At 45.9% G+C, this 24,663-nt stretch overlaps 5 protein-coding genes and 1 long non-coding RNA gene across 7 annotated transcripts in view; 3 read left to right on the forward strand and 3 right to left on the reverse strand.

Moving 5' to 3' along the window:
- Positions 1-24,663, forward strand: part of LOC135344131 (scavenger receptor cysteine-rich domain superfamily protein-like) — a gene marked incomplete in the record, with an annotated part of 804,697 nt that overhangs the window by 596,626 nt on the left and 183,408 nt on the right.
- LOC135344083 (ubiquitin carboxyl-terminal hydrolase 47-like) lies at positions 28-8,905 on the reverse strand. Its single transcript, XM_064541172.1, has 30 exons — positions 8,747-8,905; positions 8,312-8,571; positions 7,992-8,173; positions 7,673-7,790; positions 7,481-7,577; positions 7,355-7,433; positions 7,070-7,282; positions 6,909-6,998; positions 6,760-6,855; positions 6,522-6,674; positions 6,366-6,448; positions 6,217-6,313; positions 6,031-6,162; positions 5,837-5,972; positions 5,515-5,627; positions 5,354-5,458; positions 5,199-5,297; positions 4,893-5,117; positions 3,708-3,827; positions 3,376-3,505; positions 3,084-3,206; positions 2,630-2,721; positions 2,125-2,289; positions 1,954-2,072; positions 1,764-1,882; positions 1,539-1,669; positions 1,425-1,472; positions 1,244-1,374; positions 320-391; positions 28-259 (listed from the first exon to the last, which is right to left on the reverse strand). The coding sequence occupies exons 2-30, from the start codon at positions 8,568-8,570 to the stop codon at positions 151-153; spliced, it is 3,636 nt and encodes a 1,211-aa protein (XP_064397242.1). The 5' UTR covers position 8,571; positions 8,747-8,905; the 3' UTR covers positions 28-150.
- On the forward strand, positions 8,905-9,594 carry LOC135344231 (putative pterin-4-alpha-carbinolamine dehydratase). Its single transcript, XM_064541431.1, has 3 exons — positions 8,905-9,062; positions 9,133-9,253; positions 9,314-9,594. The coding sequence occupies exons 1-3, from the start codon at positions 8,994-8,996 to the stop codon at positions 9,508-9,510; spliced, it is 387 nt and encodes a 128-aa protein (XP_064397501.1). The 5' UTR covers positions 8,905-8,993; the 3' UTR covers positions 9,511-9,594.
- Positions 9,667-10,516, reverse strand: LOC135344261 (uncharacterized). Its single transcript, XR_010397405.1, has 3 exons — positions 10,350-10,516; positions 10,029-10,172; positions 9,667-9,809 (listed from the first exon to the last, which is right to left on the reverse strand). It is a non-coding gene; the product is annotated as an uncharacterized LOC135344261 (long non-coding RNA).
- LOC135344084 (coatomer subunit beta-like) lies at positions 10,600-18,100 on the forward strand. Of its 2 annotated transcripts, XM_064541173.1 has the most exons (23): positions 10,600-10,791; positions 10,875-11,104; positions 11,457-11,626; positions 11,723-11,837; positions 11,891-11,983; positions 12,686-12,823; positions 13,115-13,234; positions 13,296-13,403; positions 13,857-14,012; positions 14,115-14,260; positions 14,800-14,896; positions 15,199-15,362; positions 15,419-15,539; positions 15,596-15,667; positions 15,728-15,883; positions 16,075-16,149; positions 16,205-16,291; positions 17,024-17,168; positions 17,231-17,298; positions 17,345-17,396; positions 17,452-17,687; positions 17,744-17,893; positions 17,945-18,100. In XM_064541173.1, the coding sequence occupies exons 1-23, from the start codon at positions 10,698-10,700 to the stop codon at positions 18,002-18,004; spliced, it is 2,853 nt and encodes a 950-aa protein (XP_064397243.1). In that variant the 5' UTR covers positions 10,600-10,697; the 3' UTR covers positions 18,005-18,100. The 2 variants fall into 2 exon arrangements, with proteins under 2 accessions (XP_064397243.1, XP_064397244.1); XM_064541174.1 differs by lacking the exon at positions 11,891-11,983.
- Positions 18,341-24,659, reverse strand: LOC135344085 (transportin-3-like). Its single transcript, XM_064541175.1, has 19 exons — positions 24,502-24,659; positions 24,322-24,453; positions 24,155-24,223; positions 24,027-24,100; positions 23,917-23,980; positions 23,631-23,867; positions 23,267-23,581; positions 22,689-22,841; positions 22,531-22,638; positions 22,389-22,480; positions 22,061-22,331; positions 21,849-22,001; positions 20,050-20,243; positions 19,398-19,679; positions 18,977-19,136; positions 18,842-18,917; positions 18,699-18,787; positions 18,543-18,646; positions 18,341-18,495 (listed from the first exon to the last, which is right to left on the reverse strand). The coding sequence occupies exons 1-19, from the start codon at positions 24,622-24,624 to the stop codon at positions 18,435-18,437; spliced, it is 2,757 nt and encodes a 918-aa protein (XP_064397245.1). The 5' UTR covers positions 24,625-24,659; the 3' UTR covers positions 18,341-18,434.

The following is a 24,663-nucleotide window of genomic DNA, read 5'->3' on the forward strand; positions in this document are numbered from 1 at the left end:
TGTATGTACCTCATTTAAAGACCGCCCTCGAAGTAACACTCAAACAATGTAATTTTAATTATAAAACACCATCAAAATAAACGCACACATAAATAACTAACTGATTATATTGAACACAAGGAAACACAGTTTATAAACAATTCACAGTGTCTAGTCTTGAGCAGTCGACTCCTTCATCTCTTCCTCAGTGTAGATCTTGAGTGCCTTTTCTTTGCGACTGTACGAAGAGTACGTAGTAGACACACTGTACTTATTCAACCTGTGTATGGGGTCAAAAGGTCAATACCACACAACCCTGTATTTATCAATGCTAACTTACCGCGTGTTTTCAGTTTTCTGCAGCTCATTTCTCTTTTCAGTGGACAACTCGACAAGCTTCTCAGTGGAGTCTCTGTACACACATCATTATATGCCATAATCATAGTCATTCGTTGATCTAAACACACCATTCACAAAGAGCTACACGATGTACAAGTTAGTGGTGAAAATGGCTAACTGAGTTATGGGCAGTCAAAGTTAGCTAGCTATCAAACCTGATAATTTCGGAGGAAACACGAAGGAAGAGACTAAATAGCTCAACCTTATTAGAATATATGTAACTAGTCCACTATATTACAATACATGTAACTAGTCCACTATGTATAGGATATACCACACCTAAGAGGAGGATATATAGGGTGCATATCCTCCGAGTAGGTGTGGCATATCTGACTTATACCACGTGACCGCAGCACTATAAAAGGACCTCCCCCTAGCAACAATTCAATCACGATGCAGATTGCAAAAAAGAACAAGACTATGCCGGATTTTGCAGCCGTCAAAGAGCTAGTTGAGCAACATGTTGACTCCTACAGATGCTCAAGAGCTTCCTTGGTCCAAGCGTTGACCATTCGACGTCCCTTACTGGAGTTGCAAGCTCTTCTTGGATAAAATGTAGACTAAACCGCGCCCATGGACCCATGGAAGCTTAGCCATCTTGTTGGAGAGCACCTTCCGTGTTTCTGCCGTCGCTTTGAGTCTTAGTATCGTCAAGTATGGCTCTTTTCTCTTTGCTTACTTCTTGAACAAATGAAAAAACTAAAAAACAACTTGAAAAACTGTGCATGCCTGGGGCTGTATGCTAATATTCTATATATCCTACAGCTGTTGACCAATGAGATCAATTTGTGGTGACGTACATGTAAGTGTGGTATAAATTACAATACATGTAACTAGTCCACTCAATGGCTAATGAGAGACTGACTTAAAGTAGACAATGGATCCATCATCATATATGGAGAGTGGCATGGAGGTCACAGAGGTCACTTGAGGGTTCCAGTCCAAGTCCTTCTCCACTTCTAGCACAGACACCTCACACGGGAACGACCCATACGACTGTGTGGGCGTGAGTGTGAGGGCGTGAGTGTGTGTGGGTGTGTGCTTACCTTAGCAAAGTCAACGTTCTCCACAGGTATTCCACTCAGCTCTGAGATCTGCACACACACACACACACACAAGGCACACATTACACACACCACACACACACACTGCCCACACACCTTAGCCCTGAGATGCTGTGGACTAGTATCACACAAGATGACCTCTCTTGTGAGGTCCACAGTGTAAGAGGAGGGGTGCCAGTGACGCACATACACTTGCATCTGTGTGCTCTCAGTCATTGGCTCATCACCTGATGGCAGAGGGGGCGTGGTCTAATATATACGGACACTATACAAGTGGTTACTACACACGCCCACCCACCCACTGCACACACGCCCACGCACCTTCAAGTGGTTCTACAAACATCTCAAAGTTTGAGAACACGTGGATGTCCTTCTCGATGACTTGGTAGTCTAGGTACACTGTTCCTGGGCTCTTCCAAGTTTTCTTACGAAGTCGAAACCTGGATAAATAGAGAGCACTTGAATGGCTGCTGCACACATATCACTCCCCCCACGCATTGACCACACCCACCTATCAGCCGTCAGCTTTTGGTCGATGCCTTGTTTGTATGCCTCCGCTATGAGCTGAACTTTGAAGTCTGCCACTGACATACCTTTGTGAACTATGGACTCCAGGATTGGCATCATAAACTATAAAATATAGCATGAGATTATATAGTGACAGATCACATGACATACGTACCTGTGCGTCGTTTATCCTCAACAGGAATAGTTTGATTCTGAATTCTCCCGGCAACAGAGCACGTCCGAGACGAACCACCATCTTGGTTTCCGTGGGAACGGTTGACAGTGAATCACTCAACCGAATCATCTCGTACTCTTGATTATTACTGTACACTCTGTACACCTGTCACATGGGTCACATGACTATCACATGACATGTCACAATAATGCATATCGGGTTTCAAATATGGCATTCTTTTGATTGTGAATTGTGTAGTTAGAACGCAACCAAATGCTTGTACAGTGTTATTCGCAATCGCATTGGAAACCCGATATACACGTACAGTAAAACAGGAGATAATAATTTCGTCTTCTAAATATTCGTACAGCTCAGAATGGAACGGCTATTTCAGATTAATGCTTTAAACATGCCAATCTATTATATAATTAGGGGGTGTGGCTTATGAGCAGAGTTTTTGGGATGATCACATGACATCACTATATAATTAGGAGGTGTGGCTTACCTTAAACTGAGCGGAGGGCAGTTGTACGTGTTCCTCCAGTAGCTTCTTGAGTTCCTCTAGAGAGCAGCGTCGGTCAATCCTCATGTCAACCACTGAACAAAGGGACAGGGATGTTACACAACTTGTATCAAGAGTGCTTGTATCAGGAGTGCTTGTATCAGGAGTGCTTGTATCTAAGCACACTATTGGTAATTGGACTTGTGACCTCTCAAACGATAGCTAACAAACTAATTAATAGGATGAATTTTAGAAAAAGCGCAATACCTTCTTTTGTCGGGTCTAACTTATAGCCCATAATAATTTGGGACCGAAAAACATTACTAATCTAATATTGTATGAAAAATCAACAATTTGGCAGCTATTGTCTAGTAGTCACTAAAAAGCGATTAATATTAAAACTCATTCTGTAGCTCTAGAGAATGCGTATCTAATCACCATGGTGATGCACTCTGACCTCTTTGCTTGGGACGTCCGTTCTCCAGAGGCTCTGAAATGCTCAGATTGTTTTGCTGTGGCAGTGCTGAGTCAGCAGTTGAGTCGGCAGTTGAGTCAGCATTATCAGGGTCCACTGAAGTGCCTGTGACACACACAATATCATCACCATGGCAGCTATAATCATGTGACCCCAGAATGTTGTACGTGGCGGCATACTAAGTCTCATTTCAACACACAAACGTGCCTTAATGATTGTAGCACCAACCAGCAACCAGCATCCTTGTATATGATTATAATTATAGTGACATTACCTTGTTCGTTTTGTGGGGGCGGGACTGTGATGTGTAGGAGTATCGAGTTGGCATGGCGATCAATGACCTCACAAAATTTGCTTTCCTTGAATTCTTTACAACTGTCCTCACTATCACAACACACAAACACCTGCAAAGTGGGTACAGAGTGGGTACAGGGTCATCAAGGCAACAAGTATGCAATAATACTGTGCGTATAGCAGGGAATTCCCATTGGTGCAATTGTTCAAGCTACCAACTATTCGTGCAACTCAGAATGATGACTAACTGCTATAATGTGTGAATACAGAATGACCCGCTAATAATTATTATAATACATCATTATTCTGTACTGTGTGTTTTCTGTAGAATCCTTCATTCTTGAGAGTCTGTGCTGGTTGCAGTAAAGGCTTGCCGTCGTTGTGATAGGTCTCCATAGCAACCACCATGGTGTCCAGGGGCAGGGACAGTTTCTATACACAATAGAATAAATAATTGATTGTAGTTATAGGCTAACAAATCCCTACTGGATACATACCCACACCCCACCCACACCACACACCCTAGCAATAGCCTCCTTGCACCCACACCACACCACACACCCACACACCCTAGCAATGGCCTCCTTGCACCCACACCACACCACACACCCTAGCAATGGCCTCCTTGCACCCACACCACACCACACACCCACACACCCTAGCAATGGCCTCCTTGCACCCACACCACACACCACACACACCCTAGCAATGGCCTCCTTGCACCCACACCACACCACACACCACACACCCTAGCAATGGCCTCCTTGCACCCACACCACACCACACACCCACACACCCTAGCAATGGCCTCCTTGCACCCACACCACACCACACACCCACACACCCTAGCAATGGCCTCCTTGCACCCACCCACACCACACACCCACACACCTTAGCAATAGCCTCCTTGCACCCACACCACACCACACACCCACACACCCTAGCAATGGCCTCCTTGCACCCACACCACACCACACACCCACACACCCTAGTAATGGCCTCCTTGCACCCACACCACACCACACAGCCACACACCCTAGCAATAGCCTCCTTGCACCCACACCACACCACACACCACACACACCCTAGCAATGGCCTCCTTGCACCCACACCACACCACACACCCAAGCAATGGCCTCCTTGCACCCACACCACACCACACACCACACACCCTAGCAATAGCCTCCTTGCACCCACACCACACCACACACCCTAGCAATAGCCTCCTTGCACCCACACCACACCACACACCACACACCACACACCCTAGCAATGGCCTCCTTGCACCCACACCACACCACACACCACACACCCTAGCAATGGCCTCCTTGCACCCACACCACACCACACACCACACACCCTAGCAATAGCCTCCTTGCACCCACACCACACCACACACCCTAGCAATAGCCTCCTTGCACCCACACCACACCACACACCCACACACCCTAGCAATGGCCTCCTTGCACCTACACCACACACCACACACCCACACACCCTAGCAATGGCCTCCTTGAGTGTCTGCACGGTCCATCCTTGCTCAGCTCTGAACACGGTCGGCCCCTCCACTCCACAAGATGGCAGACTAACCAGCAGCAGCTTCAGATTCAGACCTCCTTTACAATACACTCTGAAACTATCCCCTTCATCACGAAGTTCCATAAACAACTCAAATGAGTAATAAGATCGTGCTCCGCCCACCATATCCCCAAAGCTGACCTCCTGTGGGTACGGGAGAGGGTCTTAGTTACAGGCGGCCATTTTGTGACCTACTAGTACTAGTCATGCCCAGTAGTACAGTACCTGTGTCTCCTCAAATGATTGGTCCATTGTTTCCGTGTACTCATCGTACTTGACCAGTCTACATTGCTCCAGTGGAACAAGGTCCGTTAGTCCAAGCAACTGTGTGGGCATGTGTGAAGGTGTGTGATGTGTGAGGGCTATTGTACTGGTATTACCTCGTATGCCTGCTTGGTTACAGTTGCCATGGTATCGTCCTGATGCACCTCAAGCTTTTTCTCGTACAGATCATGTGATTTAGGATGTCGGCAAAATAACCGAAACTGTAAAACCACATGTCACTATATAATCACACGCCCACGTATACACACGTACTTACTTTACATAGTGACTTCTCGTACTCTTGTCTTTCTTTCTCTCTTTCTGCCCTCCTTTTCTCTTCCTCTATTTGACCACGGATGTGTGGAGGAAGTTTCTCTTCAGTCAAATAATCTGGAGTAATCATGATAGTAAAAAAAAAACCATATTAATGTGGATTAGAACTGCAAACCCTCAGCCTCAAGTTGAGTTATCAAAGGGGAAGGGACCATTACCCACCGGGATCACTACCCACCATTGCTAACCATTACCCACCACTGGTCATTACCCACCACTGGTCATTACCCACCATTGGTCACTACTCACCATTGGTCATTACCCACCATTATTTTTCTCCTTGTTGACTTGTCTGTACATAAGCATATATGCATTAGCAGAGCTGGCGTACATCGATGAGTAGTAACCTTTGGACTTTGAGTCACTTCCGCCAAATGTTCCCTCTAAATCAGACCGCGAGATCTGCATAAGAGATATTGTTATTAGAGGAAGGACGGCTGATGTTACACGGCATGGTTACCTTGGAAACGCTCTGATCATTGAAGCAGTACCACTGCTTGTCAGTGAATGATTTGATGTAAGCATAGTAGTGTCCACCAATGGCCGAGCCACTGTGGACCATGATACTGAAGAGCTCGTACACATAAGGTCCCTGTGTGTGTGGGCGTGCGTGAGGGTGTGTGTACTGTGTGTATTGAACTCTGACCTCTTGCAATAGCTTGCCCAGTTCTGGACCATCCACAGAATGTATGGAGTTCTCTTCTCCTCCTTTGGTATCTCCACTGCTAGAGTATTTGTTGGCTCTACAGGGAACACGGTCAAGAGCATGAAACACAATACCAACCAAGCCATTACTGGAATGTTGTTCTGGAGGTGTCAAACTTCTCTACAATATAGTCCGTGTAGAGGCTGGCCGGGTCTTCACCGGTAGTGGGAGGCTGTGTGGTGTGTGTGTGTGTGTGTGTGTGTGTGTGTGTGTGTGGAGTGGGCGTGGTGTGTGTGTGGACAGACCATGTCGTGTGGGTTGATGAACTTGTTGAGGTTGAGCACGGTGGGGAAACTCATTCTGTCATTGAGTTTAATCCGATGCATTGTCGAATAGTCAAAGTCAAATCTCATCAGTTGAAGTGTGAGGAGATAAGGGAAAGCCTTGAACTTTAGACCCTGCACACACAAGCACACACAAGCATAAGCACAGCATAGCCACTGAAGCCATCAGTTACATGCATTACTATAGCTACTGACTTACTTTGTGTGCGTCACATTTCTTATCACACTTGTCACAATGATATTGGTTGTCTTTGTTGAGCGTTTCCGCGGCAACAAATGCTGTTAGAGCTTCGTCCTAAAGGAAAAGTCAGAGTCTAAAGGACACGAGAGAGGTCAATAGCAACGTACCACACTGGAGTAAGTGGCTGTGCTACCAAATGGCTTGATGACGAGAGGGATATCCAGGAAGTGATTCTCCCTGGTGCTCTCCACTTCACACTGTAGGAGAAGAGCAATTACACCCACACACACACACACACACACACACACACCCACACACACCCACTCACCTCCAAGCACTTGACATAGTCGAGGAGTGTTCCCTGATATAGTTCATTGATGAGGTTAGGTCGCTCGTATCCATCTTTAGAGAAGCGTTGCTCCAGAGCATCGAACATGACTCTACACAGCTCCTGCACATCGTGTTGCTGCCATGACTCACTCGAGTCCCAACCAAACGACTTAGTCAAGTCTGTGGTCTCTACAGCACGCTTGTCTGACATCTGTGTGAGTGGTGTGGGTGTGTGTGAGTGGTGTGTGTGAGTGGTGCGGGTGATATACGAGCTAGACTATACCTGGAGGTGTATGAAAAGTCTCTGCAATTGGTAGGGAATGGACTTCGATTGCTCTTTATCATCTCCAGAGAAACGCCATCTGCAAACACAATAGTGAGTATATATCTCCATGCACTGATAGGTCACCTGTGTAGAGCATTCCTAAACTCTGGTGTCATGTACAGAGACTGGAGGAGACTGTTCAGATAACAAGTCATGGCTTGATTCACTAGGCCAACAAAACCTGCATCAAAGGAACACACTTGCTTACACACACCACACACCCACACACCCACACCCACACACTCACACACTAGTGTAATTGTGTGGAAGACGTACCTGTGTCAGATTTGGCATTATAGTTATACTTGGAGTAGTAGGTGGTAGTGGACCAAGAGGTACTAGTGTTGTTAGTGATGGGCGTGGCAGAGCTCACGGCTGTCGGCTCATTGGTCGACTGAGTGGAGACGTATATAGCAATCACATGATAAGCCTTTCAAAAAGCTACAAATGCATCATTTTGTAATTGGACAATCGAAGTTATCGGCCATCAAAGATAGCTACCAAAATAGAAGATTTCGACACGAGAAATCGCTAATTTAAACATATAATTAGATAGGTTATAATTATATACGGGGTTATATATGGACACACTCACATGCTCCACTTTGACAGGTTGTGTTCCATCGTAGTCTCTGATATAGAGGGTCATCTTGAGAGGTGTGCTGGACATGCCCATCTCATACAGTGTGGCGGTGGACTGTGGATCAATGGACACCTCTGACTCTGCAGTGTTGGAGGCCGTCTTCCACATGAGACTAAAGGACCCCTCCACATAGTCTGTGTGTGTGTGTGGTGTGGGTGTGTGTGTAGTATCAAAAAGTAAAATTGTACAAATTGCTTTTCTGACAAAAGCTACATGGTGCGTGTCCCGCCCCCTCACCAGCTGTGTGGTGTGTGCCCCGCCCCCTCACTCACCTGCTTGATGTGCTACACCAGAGTAGAGGTCCTTGGCATCAGAGGAGAGAGGGAGGCTATAACTGAAGCGTGACTTGGCCCAGTCAGTGCTCGTTTCATCCGTGATCACACAACACACGCACTCTTCTGTGATCGTGTCGTTATTGGCTGCCTCCACTACTGCCATCTCATTGGATGCTCCATTACTCATGTTCTGTAGCTCTACGTCGTTGCCACGGCTATCTTCGGCGGGAGGTACTGATATGGCTTCGTCTGCCATTCTACAAAACAGAGCGTCTAACAATTATAATCATTGTGCTACCAGTGCATAACATAATAATATTATTTATGGCTAATTATTCGTGTGTGTGCAATCCAGCCTAAAGGAAAGCAATGATTGAGGCCTATACATAAGATGTGTGTGTGTGTGTGTGTGTGTGTACGTAACGTACATACCTGCTCTGAGTGTGTGTTCTTTGCTTAGCTTGCTTTTAATATGGAGTCATGTGACAGAACAGTTTAGGTGCGTGATCAGTGTGCAGCCATTGCACAGACGGTTTTTTTCTAATGTAATGTAACAGACATAATTCTAATAATCGAGGTTCTACTGTAGTCAAATTCATGCTTCGTTATATTGAAGAAAAATCGCCCCTTGGCAAAGCAACAGATAAGGTCAGAGGTCGTGTGGTGTGCATTGTTTAGAATGTACAGAGCTGTATTCACCAAGTATCCACTCAACAGACTCCCTCTACTGCAAGTGTTCAAGCGAATGGTGTGTGTGACTTCTTACTTTTATAGCGCTGGGTGCTTCAATCAAGTTGATGGTGTGTGTTTTTGTGTAGGCAACTTCCCCGAAGAGTAAGAGGATCAAGTTGGATGATGGGGAGAGGCAAAGTGAAGGATTTGTGGCTCTAATAACAGCAGGATGGAAGACTGTTGAGGGGAGAGATGCCATTCAGAAAGGTACAGCCTCACAATAGCTGATATTGAAATGATTGGCCCCCCTCCCCCATACTACTACAGAGTTTACATTCAAGGACTTCAGTGAAGCGTGGGGGTTCATGTCACGAGTGGCACTCAAGGCTGAGCAAATGAACCACCACCCGGAATGGTTCAATGTGTACAACCGTGTGGATGTCACCCTCTCCACACACGATTGTCAGGGCCTCTCTCTCAGAGACATCAAATTAGCCACCTTTATAGAAGATATTGTCAATTAACTGCGTTTGCTGTTATAGCTATTATAATAAGTTGTGTATCCCCTCATACCGATTATATACTATATCATGTGTTAACAAAGTCAATGGAATGTCAATATTGAGGTATGTACCAATAATGCTTATATGAAGTAAACGAATTTAAACGTTCATGGTCACTCATGTAGTAAGAGAGGCGATGGTAAACTGTGTACTAGTTCCTGGGTCCTCCACTGTCCACTCCAGCAGCAGGGATTAGTAGCCCGTGCAACAGCGAGTTGGCCATTAAAAGTTGGTTCTAGCTTGCAATATACTGTCCATACCTGAGGTGAACGCACAGTAAAAAAATTATTATTGTGAGGTACGCAAGCCAAGAACAATATGGCAAGCTACTTTCGGGAGGTCATAACTTCACTAAAAAGCAATCAATATCAAAACTAAGAGATGCATTCTGTAGCTCTAGACAAGGCCTATCACATGACATGCTCAGATCACAGTTCTGGTGGGGGAAAGAGTCACACTCTGCACGCGGCAGTACTCACTATTTCTTAATTGTGTTCCTTTATCTGCAGTGCAAGACGTCCAATGGGTTATACGCAAACTCCACAGTGTCACCTTGTAACTCCTCCATCATATGTTGTCATAGCAATGTGTCACTGACTCCGCCCCTCTCGTGCTCTCCATCACTGTACGCAATGAAATAACGAGTCAACAAATGTGTAGCAATGGATGCATTTGTCACAGAGGCTGTATAGTTTGATCACTAGTAATGATATCTATTAGCAGATGTTGAATGCCAGTCATCTAAAGCAGCCTATACACTATACTAGGTGGTCCACTTTTAATCATGACTAGCCACTCACTTGTACTCGCTGCGATGCTCTTTGCCTCGTGATCCATTGCTGCTGGCCTTTTGGGCGAGTATCTATCCGATATCCAGCCTTGTGGAAGCTCCTAGAGGGAAGGACAAGTGAACGCTTTTCCTCACCATCCATCTCCATCTTGCGTGTGAGTGTGTCTGGTAAAGGGTCATCAAGTCTATGACAAGCGTATTTGGGAAGGTACCAAAGAAAAACAAGAATTTATTGATAACCTTTGACCCTCCAGTCACCAGCACGTGATCTTATGCAACAAAGACAAAGAAGATGATCATACCCAAGGTCAAGGAGGTCATAACTACACAGCAGTGATATTCCTACAGTACAGCTAAGATGAGTTCCGTGAGTGAGCTGGCATGTTACACACTGATACACAACCCGGCCGAGACTGAGGCACCTAATGAGCAGCAGCTTAAACATGATCTTGGTGGGTTATTCTAATTAACGCACACCACAACATATACATACACACACACTTACACACTCACACACACACACACACACACACAGAACATGGAGATGCTCGTGTGAAGGCGAATGCTCTCAAGAAGCTCATTCAACTCGTGCTCAATGGAGAGCGTCTTCCCGGACTGCTGATGACCATCATACGCTTCGTGTTGCCTAGCAGCGATCACCAGATCAAGAAGCTCCTGCTCATATTCTGGGAAATATGGCCAAAAACTTCCCCTGATGGAAAACTGCTGCACGAGATGATACTTGTCTGTGATGCTTATAGAAAGGTACCCCCACACACACACCCACGCACCACGCACACACACGCACTCACACGCACACGCACCACACACACGCACCACACACACACCACACACCCACACGCACCACACACACACACACCCACACGCACCACGTACACACCACACACTCACCCACGCACACAGTATTTAGGTAAAGCCCTGTCAAATAAAATTTGCTATTTGCTTCCGGCCTGAAGAAGCATGGGCTATAGATTTCTCTGGCTGTTTGATAGCTACTTTGATATTGGGATTGTCTATCCATTTAGTAGCTCTTGAAATAATGTATTCATTGATAGTAGCCACACCCACTCATAGCCACACCCACTCACTCTTATAGGATCTGCAGCATCCTAATGAGTTCATCCGTGGGTCCACTCTGAGGTTCTTGTGTAAGCTCAAGGAGTCTGAGCTGCTAGAGCCACTCATGCCCTCCATACGAGGCTGTCTGGATCATCGCCATGCCTACGTTCGTAGGAATGCAGTCATGGCCATATACACCATCTACAGGTAACAATGGTGTCATTAGATTAGACACAAGTTCTGTTATCAATAGCTCAGTTAATATGTGGTGTGTGTTAATTAGAGTGTTGTGATGTGTGATAGGAACTTTGAGGCGTTGATTCCTGATGCACCTGAGCTGATCCATAACTATCTCGAGGGTGAACTAGATGCTTCCTGTAAAAGGAATGCTTTCATGATGCTCATCCATGCTGACAGAGTAAGTCTGCACTCTGACCCCACCTACCTGTACTTTGACCCCTCACTGTATAGGAGAGAGCTCTGGATTACCTCTCCACTTGCATTGACCAAGTCAACGAGTTCAACGACATACTCCAGTTAGTCATAGTGGAGCTCGTGTATAAGGTGCATACTCCAGTTAGTCACAGTGTATAAGGTGCACACTCCAGTTAGTCACAGTGTATAAGGTGCACACTCCAGTTAGTCACAGTGTATAAGGCGCACACTCCAGTTAGTCACAGTGTATAAGGTGCATACTCCAGTTAGTCACAGTGTATAAGGCGCACACTCCAGTTAGTCACAGTGTATAAGGTGCACACTCCAGTTAGTCACAGTGTATAAGGTGCACACTCCAGTTAGTCACAGTGTATAAGGCGCACACTCCAGTTAGTCACAGTGTATAAGGCGCACACTCCAGTTAGTCACAGTGTATAAGGTGCATACTCCAGTTAGTCACAGTGTATAAGGCGCACACTCCAGTTAGTCACAGTGTATAAGGTGCACACTCCAGTTAGTCACAGTGTATAAGGTGCACACTCCAGTTAGTCACAGTGTATAAGGTGCACACTCCAGTTAGTCACAGTGTATAAGGTGCACACTCCAGTTAGTCACAGTGTATAAGGCGCACACTCCAGTTAGTCACAGTGTATAAGGTGCGTGTGAGTGACATTGCAGTAACTATTGTGACCATCATGATTATTAAACGGTGGTGTAAGGACATGTACATAACAACAATTTTATTTTGCAAGTGCACTGAAGCCTGCAATCCATATCTAATTGTGGTTGCTGTCCACGTTATCACTACATACAATCATGACTCATGTACAGGAGTGTTATGCTAACCCCAGTGAGCGTGCAAGGTTCATACGCTGTATCTACAATCTGCTCAACTCCTCCTCACCCTCTGTACGCTATGAGGCAGCTGGCACACTAGTCACACTCTCATCCACACAAGCTGCAGTCAAGGTGAGTGTGTGTGTGTGAGCGTGTGTGTGTACAGTCACACTACTCTCAAGCTGCAGTCAAGGTGTTCACTGTGGGATGAATTCAGCGTATTTGATAGCAATATTTTAATGGACCATAATTTGTGTTCAGATTGGTCCAATTTCAAACTAGCTCAAAATTCCTTTCCAATGGTGCGATACAAGTTTTATAATTACAAAAGCCAAGGGTTCGTAGTTCGCAGTGGTGTAGTTCGAAGAAGTCAAACGACGTACCCCACGCCCACTCCCCACACACACACGTCCACACACACAGGCGGCTTCCCAGGCGTACATTGAGTTGATAGTTCGTGAGAGTGATAACAATGTTAAACTGATTGTTCTCGATCGTTTGACTGCTCTCAAAGGAACTCCAGCACATGAGAAAGTGTTACAGGTTAAGAAGGCTATCTAATTAAACGTTAGGCTTTATTATTTCTCTCTAATTAACCGTGTAGGAGCTGGTGATGGATATATTGCGTGTACTTGGATCACCAGATCTCGAGGTCCGCAAGAAAACCCTATCTCTAGTATTAGAGCTGGTCAACTCGCGCAATGTCGATGAGGTAACTATATGGCTGTGTATACTTGAGAATACTGTCATAACTTTGTCATTGGTTTGCTCTCCATGCGTGCACCATTGGTTTGCTCTCTGTGCGTGCACCATTGGTTTGCTCTCCGTGCGTGCACCATTGGTTTGCTCTCCGTGCGTGCACCATTGGTTTGCTTTCCGTGCGTGCACCATTGGTTTGCTCTCCGTGCGTGCACCACTGGTTTGCTCTCCGTGCGTGCACCACTGGTTTGCTCTCCGTGCGTGCACCATTGGTTTGCTCTCCATTCCATTCTCCATATTGCTTCTATCTATATGCTGTAGAGCTGATAAGCTCCAACCAGCATTTTCCATGTACAAGTCCAAAGTTCACCAACTAGAAAAGCATTATTAATATTGCCCAGAACTTCCAAGGCCATTCTCTTCTCAATGCAAATACACTTAGTGTGTATTTTACTCCTGTTTTTAGGTTGTGTTGGTTCTGAAGAAGGAGGTGGCCTCTACCAGTACAGGAGGGACTGCTACTGAAGGTGGTGACCGAGCTGGTTATAGACAAGCTCTGGTCAAGACTCTCCACACTACCTCCATCAAGTTCCCTGCAGTCGCCTCCACTGTGGTGCCTCTGGTAAGCTAGACCAAGGGCATGTACCACCCCCCCATGTGCAGTGTATGGACCCATGGAGGTAGAATGACCCCATCATCCCTCTGCCTGTGTGTGTGTGTACAGTTGTTGGAGTTTCTGAGTGATTCAGATGAGAGCACTGCTGAAGGTGTACTGGTGTTTGTGAGGGAGGCTGTGCAGACATACCCACAACTCAAGACACATGTCGTTGCTAAACTACTCGAGGTCTTCTCTCAAATCAAGTTCCTCAAGTCAGTCCACTTTCTTACTGCATTTTGCTTAGTTTTACTATACTAACCCCCCTGTGTGCTAGCATCCACCGTGCTACCCCCTATACTAACCCCCCTGTGTGCTAGCATCCACCGTGCTACCCCCTATATGCTAGCATCCGTCGTGCTACCCCCTATACTAACCCCCCTGTGTACTAGCATCCACCGTGCTACCCCCTATACTAACCCCCCTGTGTACTAGCATCCACCGTGCTACCCCCTATACTAACCCCCCTGTGTACTAGCATCCATCGTGCTACCCCCCTATACTAACCCCCCTGTGTACTAGTATCCACCGTGCTACCCCCTATACTAACCCCCCTGTGTACTAGCATCCATCGTGCTACCCCCTATACTAACCCCCCCCTGTGTACTAGCATCCATCGTGCTACCCCCCTGTGTACTAGCATCCACCGTGCTACCCCCTATACTAACCCCCCTGTGTACTAGCATCCATCGTGCTACCCCCCTGTGTACTAGCATCCACTGTGCTACCCCCTATACTAACCCCTGTGTACTAGCATCCATCGTGCTACTCTCTGGATATTGGGAGAATATTGTACTTCTGTGGAGGACATATCTCGTGTACTCACCGTTGTCAGGGCAACACTGGGAGAGGTGGGTCCCCTATATAACATTTACTCTCAGAGCATCTTTAAACGGCCATAACTTTAGTTCTGTTGGCCCAATAATGTTGACTTTATTTATGAAAGCTTAGAGAGAGGCCTTTCAGATCATGTGTGAAAATTACTTTTGGACAGATTTTGGAGCCTGTTCCCAATTTTGGATTTGAACATTCATGTACCATCTAAACTAGCTCCTTTCAACATTGAATTTGGAGAGCCAACTCTAGTACTCTCAAAATGAAGGGAACCTAGCATTAAATAACAATTGTTGCTCTCCCTGTTTGTTTTCCTTAGATCCCATTGGTCGATTCTGAGCTCCGTAAGGCGGCCAATAGTGATGAGAGTGATAGTGGGAGTAGTGACCCTAGTGAGAGTGTGAGGACCTTAGTCACCGCCCACGGCACTTATGCCACACAGTCTGCCTTCACAGCCGCCCCCGTATCTAACAAGGAGAAGATGTGAGCTTTAACCCCTTTATCACTGTCATAAATTAACTCTTTTGTCCCCCACCTAGTCCGCCACTGCGAAGCTATCTATTAGATGGTGACTTCTTCATAGCATCATCCCTGGCTTCCACTCTGACCAAGCTGTGTGTGCGTTACCTCGCTCTCATGACCGACCAACAGAGCAAGAATGTGCGCTCATAGTTATACATGTATATAGACAGTGTCAGTATGTAACTCTAATGCAGGCATTTTGTGCCGAGTCTATGCTCATTATAGCCAGTATTCTGCACTTGGGCAAGTCTGGGATACCCAAGAAGGTCAGAGTTTAATTATATATATATGCTGATTCGGCATATTTATGCCCTCTCTCTCACTAGGCTATTAGTCAGGATGATGTGGAGCGGCTGAGTGTGTGCCTGCGTGTGTTGTGTGAGAGGTGTGAGGTGGTGGGCGGTGTGTTTGGGGAGAAGTCACGTCAAGTCCTGGCAGACATGATCTCCCTCAACCAGCAGTCCACAGCCTCCTCTAGCAAGGTGCACTGTCACTATATAACCCCCCACACACAATGTCACTGTATAACCCCCCACACACTGTCACTATATAACCCCCACACACAATGTCGCTGTATAACCCTCCTACACACTGTCACTATATAACCCCCCACACACAATGTCACTGTATAACCCTCCCACACACTGTCACTATATAACCCCGCTACCTACAGAGTGAACCTAGTGCTGTGTCGGTTCAAGCTGATGAACTTATCCACTTTGTTGTATTGGCCGGTCAGCGTGATGAGGTATGACCTTTGACCTCTGTGTATGCCCTTATTGACTGACCCCTGACCTCTAAAGGTCAAGGAGAATGTGTATGATGCTAGTCTACTCTCAGCCACTGGTCCAATTGGAGGAAAAGAGGGAAAGAGCAACCAACTCAGCAAGGTAACTGTGTGATGTGTGACTGTGTGAGTGTTCAGAATCACGCCTGTGTTCATAGCTATCTATAACTTGTGTTGCGAATATCCGATTTCCCCAAAAGTTGCAATTTGATTGTGCTACAATAATTATGTTGAGCTTAAACCAGTCATTTATTTTGAAGCATGGGCTATTATTCAAGTGTGTGGAAGTGTGTATTAATACTGTGTGACTGCGTGTGTGTGTGTGTGACTGTGTGTGTGTGTGTGTGTGTGTGTGTGTGTGTGTGTGTGTGTGTGTGTGTGTGTGTATTAATACTGTGTGACTGCGTGTGTGTGTGTGTGACTGTGTGTGTGTGTGTGTGTGTGTGTGTGTGTGTGTGTGTGTGTGTATTAATACTGTGTGACTGCGTGTGTGTGTGTGTGTGTGTGTGTGTGTGTGTGTGTGTGTGTGTGTGTGCGTATGTGTGTGTGTGTGTGTGTGACTGTGTGTGTGTGTGTGTGTGTGTGACTGTGTGTGTGTGTGTGTGTGTGTGTGTGTGTGTGACTGTGTGTGTGTGTGTGTGTGTGTGTGTGTGTGTGTGTGTGTGTGTGTGTGTGTGTATTAATGCTGTGTGACTGTGTGTGTGTGTGTGTGTGTGACTGTGTGTGTGTGTGTGTGTGTGTGTGTGTGTGCGTGTGTGTGACTGTGTGTGTGACTGCGTGTGTGTGTGTGACTGTGTGTGTGTGTGTGTGTGTGTGTGTGTGTGTGTGTGTGTAGGTGGTGCAGTTGACTGGCTTCTCTGACCCTGTGTATGCTGAAGCCTACGTGAATGTCAACCAGTATGACATCGTGTTGGATGTACTAGTCGTGAACCAAACTGGAGACACACTACAAGGACTGCAACTAGAGCTCGCTACATTAGGTACACTTTAATATTACTCGGTTATATCTATTTAACCATAATTTTTTTTATGCTCCGAGTAGGGGACCTTAAGTTAGTGGAGAAACCGATGCCATGTACGGTGGGTCCACATGACTTTGTCAATATCAAGGTAAGCCCATCATGAGACGGTGTGTGTGTGTCATCACTACATACAGGCTAGCATCAAGGTCTCGTCCACTGAGAATGGTATCATATTCGGGAATATAGGTAAGCACACACACACCCCGCCCACTCCACACACACACACTCCACCCACACACAGTGTACGACATTGTTGGATCGACTGCTGATCGTAACTGCGTAGTCCTCAACAACATTCACATTGACATCATGGACTACATCCAGCCTGAGAGCTGCACTGACGCAGAGTTTAGGAAAATGTGGGCGGAGTTTGAGTGGGAGAACAAGATTGCCGTGGCAACCAATATCGGAGATTTGGAGGCATACCTTGAGCATATTCTACAGTCAACTAATATGAACTGCCTCACACCCAAACAGGTATACACACACACACACACACGTACCCACGCCCACACACACACACGCCCACACAGGCACTGAGTGGAGAGTGTGGTTTCCTTGCTGCTAATTTATATGCACGGTCTATATTTGGTGAAGATGCACTAGCCAATGTGAGCGTTGAGAAGCCTCCAGGATCCAACCAATCAGTCACTGGGCATATCCGCATCAGAGCCAAGACTCAGGTAACCACACCCCCTCCTTGTTGACCACACCCACTTATTGACACTGTGTAGGGCATGGCACTGTCTCTGGGGGACAAGATCAACCTCTCTCAGAAGACAACTGGAAATTGAACAAGAAAATAACTAAACTATAATATATATGGACTGTGTACATTTTTTTGATCTGATGAATTTACAATCATTATTAGAATTTATTATTGTTCTTGATCTGACACCTGCGGCTTTTATCCAGCGCAAATGATATTGACCCATGCATGCATGGCCGGCCTAACCCATGCAGAAAGCTCTAATTAACATCATACGATAGAGCTTAATTTCCTATAATTATAATTACAGCTAGCGCTGCACGAATAATTATATCGAGTACATCCATGCATGTGTATAAGTACGGTAATTGGGAAGAGTTAGGACGGAGCTCGAGTACATCCATGCATGAATTGGTACGTATAATTATAGAAAACACTATCCTTTACACAATTAACGTTCAAAAACTAAAATTATTAGAAAAGAAAAGATGCACATGTCATGTATTGCTAATGTGTTAATGATACAATCGAGTTAGTCTCTTTATGAGAGGGTAAAGGTCATCCAGTTCCTTACACCTGCACAATAAGGGTAATTACAGCAAGAGTGAGTGGGTGTGGCTTACGTTGCTACAGAGTGTATGAACTCTGACCTCTGGTCCTCCGTCACCTCAGCTCTTGTTGTCTCAGGTAGCCTTGCTAGCGCGTTGCTTAGCAACCCACACGTGTGCTATAGAGGAAGATTGTGGTAATACTAGAATATTGATTTTAGTGCCGCTTACTTCTTTAGCACAAGTCAGCATCTCCCAGAGCACTTCACAAGATTCCACAGTCATGAAGGATCTCAGACTCACAAATCCAGACACTAGCCCTGCATGTGTGGGTGGGAGTGTGTGGGGAGTGGGCGTGGTGTGTGTATACTTACCGTCTATAAGAGCTTGACCTTGTTCTGTAAGGAATGCTTCCACAGTGGACACACACAACTGCCTCTCAGCATCACTCTGCACACAACACACAGTCACACACACGCCCACACACACACACACACCCACACACGTACCGTTGCTTCTTGTTGTGGCAGGTGTAACAAATCTCTGAAATATTTCATAACGCTAGAGAAAGCATCTCTGTGACCAAGAGTGGAGCAAGCCAGCCCGCACTGGGTCACCGTGGCAACCACAGAGCTCTGTAAGAACACTACAGGACATCGCTGGAGATACCTACACACAAGCACATGTCATACACAAGCACATGTCACACACAAGCACACGACAACCGTTGTAAGATAAAAAATTAAAGTCTGAGAATGGTAATTCTGTGGTCAATTATGGCTCATAACTGCTTTATATGCCAGCATGGGATTTGTTAGCAGGACATCAGCTAATTATTGATGAAGCGCTTTTTAACTGGTACAGTGAATTTTTGTCATTTTGAAAATGAGCATAATAGCAAGAATACCAACTCTTGGTAATACTGGTTACCTTGCACAGAGCCTGAATAGATCATCAATAGTGTCTGGGTGTTCTACTAGTCCCGTGGGCCCTGCTAGTAGAGGTAGTGAGGTGGTGGCCAGAACACCCAGCATGGTGGCAAGGCCCTCCTGATAGGAACCTTGTCTACCATATTCATCCACTATTATAGAGCCCAGATAAAGGTAGCAGGATTGCCGGTGCTGGGAGTAGAGACTAATAGCTGTTGATACTATATCAGTCAGTAGATCACAGGCAGCCACAGAGGAACATCGCAGCATGAACCGAACACACCTACAGAGATTAGGGGACACACGTGTAAGCACGCCCACAGAGATATAGGGGACACATGTGTAAGCACGCCCACAGAGGGATGGGAGACACGCGTGTAAGCACACCCACAGAGGGACTACTGAGAGGCACCCTGCACTACACACCTGAGAGGCTAGTACCCCACCCTGCACTACACACCTGAGAGGCACCCTGCACTACACACCTGAGAGGCACCCTGCACTACACACCTGAGAGGCTAGTACCCCACCCTGCACTACACACCTGAGAGGCACCCTGCACTACACACCTGAGAGGCTAGTACCCCACCCTGCACTACACACCTGAGAGGCACCCTGCACTACACACCTGAGAGGCACCCTGCACTACATACCTGCATGTCCTCTCAATGACTTTGACTTGGGTCTGATAAGTATTGAGCACTTGGTTGAGGAGAGGCCATAGTTGTGTCATGGCAGCTTTGGCTGGATGGCTAGTATCAGAGCTGTTCTTGATGGAGCATGCTCTGAACACAGCAGCCAATCGGTCCACACACACACACACATCCACGTTGCCATCCACACCCACCTACACCAACACACAGAGCAAGAAGCAAGTTACCAATTTCAGCTAGAAAACCACAGTCATGTAATTACAATATGCTTTTTTAACACTACTAGGGTAACCCAAGCATCCCATTGGAGCTAACAAACACATCTCAACTTGAGTTACAGACAATCAAAGTTATCAGTTCATGTAGCTAGCTAGCACACCAAACAATATGCTTGTATCTAGCAAAAGGAGACATGTACAACACAGTCATGCTATTACAGGTATAGTGCAGTGCTTTTATGCACCTTTGCAACAAGCTGGTATCCATTGTAAACCACAAAATTTAATAGTAAACATACCGAGCCACAGACAAATTGGCTGCTCAAATCTTATGCCTCCCACCCCCCCATTCACGGAGGTTAGGACCTATATTTTCTATTTCCCATCCGACGATGTTGATATACCAGTTGAGGGGCTGAATGAGGGCCCCCAACACTTACGTGCTTAATGCTAATCGCAGGGGCCCCTCTCTCAGTACTCCCCCAAAACCTAACCGCAGTCACGTGACCCTTAACCTCTAGCGTGACAGGGCACGTGACATCTGCTTAGACCGGTACTGCCAAAAGATAGTAATATCCTCGCCTAGCATTCCTAGATCACAGTCATTTACTACAATCTGTATGACCATAGTTAAAGGATGTGTTCAGTAAGATCAAGGATGATACACCAGAGGTGTGACCTTATGTCCTTACTGTAAGTCTTAGATTTTAAGGCGTTTCTAAAACAGCTTCAAGAAGAACAATTTCATCTCACTCTGGCACTTAGTCTTTTAGTAGTAGTTTTGTAGTACCCTTGAATGTTTTCAACCTACTAGTTTCCATACAGTAGAGGGGTCAACATTGAGATTTTCAGCTTGTTTTGTAAGATAACCCAAGGTCACACCTCTGGTGTATCATGTCCTTACTGTAAGCCCTAGATTTTAAATTTTCTATTGAACACCTCCTTCAACCACCAACAAATTCCTCCTTGCCAGTAGCAGCCTGTGGTTTACATGTACTACAAGTCATGTATTTGTGGTTTACTATGTGATATCAGCTTGTTGCAAAGGTGATAAAAGCACTGTACAATAGAACCTCGATTATCCGGACACCTTGGTTCCAGAAGCAGGCCGGATAAGTGAATATGCTGGATAATTGAATAGATAAACCACGCCTTGATCCACCCACTTTATTGTAAACAGCAGTGCCACATGGTTGTCTGCGCATGGGCAGAAGATAAGCAGGTATGTCTCCATGGTAACAGCCGTAGCGCGCATGCGCATTTGAGGGACACGCCCATTTTTAATCTGATAAAAAAAAAACTGCCAAGCCGGATAATCGAGGTTCCGGATAATCGAGGGCCGGATAATCGAGGTTCTACTGTATACATTATTAGTGTACACTTGCAACAGAAAATTGCCAAACAGCAAAACCACCACTAGATATAATAATCCTATTCTAAGCTACTTTTATGAAACAATTTTTTTAGCAGAATCTTTTTTAGCAGATTCCTATAATGTACATACACAGGTCAATCAGGTAGTATCTCAGCTTTTATTAATGAGGTTTGTACAGTCACACACACACACACACACACACTCACCAGAGTTAGTGGCTTGCTGATCATGGTGGTCAGGCTGAGGAGACCTTGTCCAACAGAGGAGCTGTCCATCTCTGACAATATTTCAGTGACTGCCTTCAAGAGACCCACAATGGACTCGTTCTTTATACCTAGTCTATCAGCAGCTTCAATAATCTGTAGAGCAGTCAATAATTATGATACACACCCACCAACGCCCACACCACACAACACACCTGCACAAGCCCTGTGTAGTGCTGCCCCATCCTACTCCTACACTTATTACACACGCTCTGGATTGCGTTGGCAGCTTGACTAGCCACTGCTGGTAATTGCAATGAAGTGTGTATAAAAGTGAGTACAGTTTCCAGTGTATCGGGATGCTTGTTGATCCATCCAGCTAGTTGTGCTACTAGTGCCAGTGTAGTCGCTCTCACAGCATAGTGTGTCGAGGGTGCCATGGACAGTAACACTGGAACAGCAAAGGGAAGCACTTCACTCTCATCACTATCAGGAGGTGGGTTAGAACACACACACACACACACACACACTGCAAGAGCTCACCTCCTAATAGAGGGGGCCACCGCATACATGACCAACAGACAAGACTCAGTGATGTTCCAAGCTGTGCCAGGCTTGCAGATATTAGCATACAACTGAAACATGAGTGCATCATGATTATACAACCTAGCAGGAAAATACTGACCTCAGCAAAACAGTTGAGGGATCCAAACAGAAACACAGTATCTCGAATCAACTCAACAACGTTGTCACGGAAACCACTAAAGTCGTCGCTCTCGTCTGGGACCTTAGTCTGTGAGTGTCACTATATAATCAACCCAATCGATCAATGAGATTAGAGACCTTATCAGTGTCTTCCTCTAGCTGACAGTGCACACACAGAGCTGATACAAGTCGCTGAACATAAGGCTTGAAGATGGCAGAATGTGCTGAGTCATTTAAACGCAGTAACTCCTCTCCAATACGAAACCATACATTGAACGTGATCTCCGCCACCTGAGGTTACCATAGCAACACAGTTACATAGTAACATTTATGCTCGCAACACAAGTTATTGACAATCAAACTTGGCTACGAAAACAAGTCTGAATCTGAACACTCACTTACTTGAGGTACAGAACTGTGTCTATATACGCATCATTAGAAAGGTGATTCTGAGAGCTACCTTAATTAAGGTGACATATTTTCATAGGTAGATTTCTCCGCCATTTCCCTACTTAGCTGGTAAAGTTGTGAAATTCTAGTTTAAATGAGCCCAGCAAATATTTTCTGCGAGTACAACTTTTTGTGATTCATTTTTACTGTCATTCGAGAGATTAATACACGTGTAAATATGTCACCTTAAGGTATTTGATCTGAACACAAATGAAGGCCCTACAAAGATAGCTACCAACACGGCTACTGTGTGTGTATGTGTGTACCTCATAGTCAGGGTGTTGGGCACACTCTAGTAGGAGGTCTAACATAGCCAGGTCACCGAGGTCAGAGCCAGGGTGCTGGACTACATACATCAAGAGACTCTCTGCTAGCTCTGTGAACACTCTGCACAGACTATAAGCTCTGTCCTGGTCCTCACTAGTTACTGCTGCTTGGTACACTGGCAGTAGAGCCAACACTCTCATCTTGAGCTCCAGGGACAACTGTGGATACTTGTCAACATCTTCACACATGTACAGCAGTGAGCAGAGTGTGTCAGTGATGGCATCGTAGAGTCTCTCATTCACATTGAGTAGGTTCTGTACACATTGGAACCTCATCACACAGTGCTGGTGATTATAGTCTTACCAGAGTATTGAACAGTGCAGCTAGTAGCCCTCCTCCTGCTAACATGTCTTCAGAGAAGCCACGCAGTTGAGCCCAAGATCCAAGACAAGCAAACATTCGAGTAGCAATCTCTTCATTCTCCCCACAAGAGCCGAGACAAGCACACAACACACCCACCACTTGAGACGAACTAGCGCTCAACAGCTCCGTGAGTTGCTTACGCTTATTTTGACCCAAATGAAGGTAGCGATTATTGATCTGTGTGTGAGGGTGTGTGATAAGTGTGGAGTGTGTGGGTGTATTGTACCTCCTCTGGTAGAATGATAAGAACGTCAAGGAGAACTCGGACAGTTGACAAATGACTGCCGAACCTGGTGTTGGCATAGTAACGAGTGTCATTGCCATGGTGATGGTTACCTCTGAACTAGGTCGTCAATGACAGTTGTCCATGTTCCCATCAGTAATGCAAGGTCCGCTAACGCCATGGCAACCTAACGAGGGGGCAGGGGTACATATACACACACTACACACACATGCCCACACACCTGACGCACAACCAGAGTGGGTGCCTCACACAAGAGAGTCAAGTGGTTCAGCAACGAATCACGCAAAGCCTACACAAGATGATAGATAGATAGAGGTCAGGGTGCACAGTAATTACAGTAATAGTAGAATAGACGCGGTTCACCGGGACCCATGCATGAGCGCTCACTGTGTGTGTGTTGGGAGGGAGCTCGTGGAAGGCATAACGGACTTTACTCTGCATAGTCTGAGCAGCAAACTGACTAGTCACAATATCTCTGTTGAGTAGCAATAGCTGATCTGCCACCTCCCACGCATGGACCTGATAGGATGGTGGTGGGCATTTAATGAAAACTCTGTCATAACTTACCGATTGTGTTAGTTGTATAAGCCATTGATTGGCCTGTGCCTTGTGTGTGGGATCAATGTCAGTCTTGTTACTATAGAGTGTGTCCAGCGCTTGCAGAACCACATCTAGTGATGGTTTCTCCATTGTACAAGTCCTATGGCGGCGCAGCCTCGAACTCAATTC

Source organism: Halichondria panicea, chromosome 11 (genome assembly GCF_963675165.1).
Source record: "Halichondria panicea chromosome 11, odHalPani1.1, whole genome shotgun sequence".
NCBI classification, from domain to species: domain Eukaryota; kingdom Metazoa; phylum Porifera; class Demospongiae; order Suberitida; family Halichondriidae; genus Halichondria; species Halichondria panicea.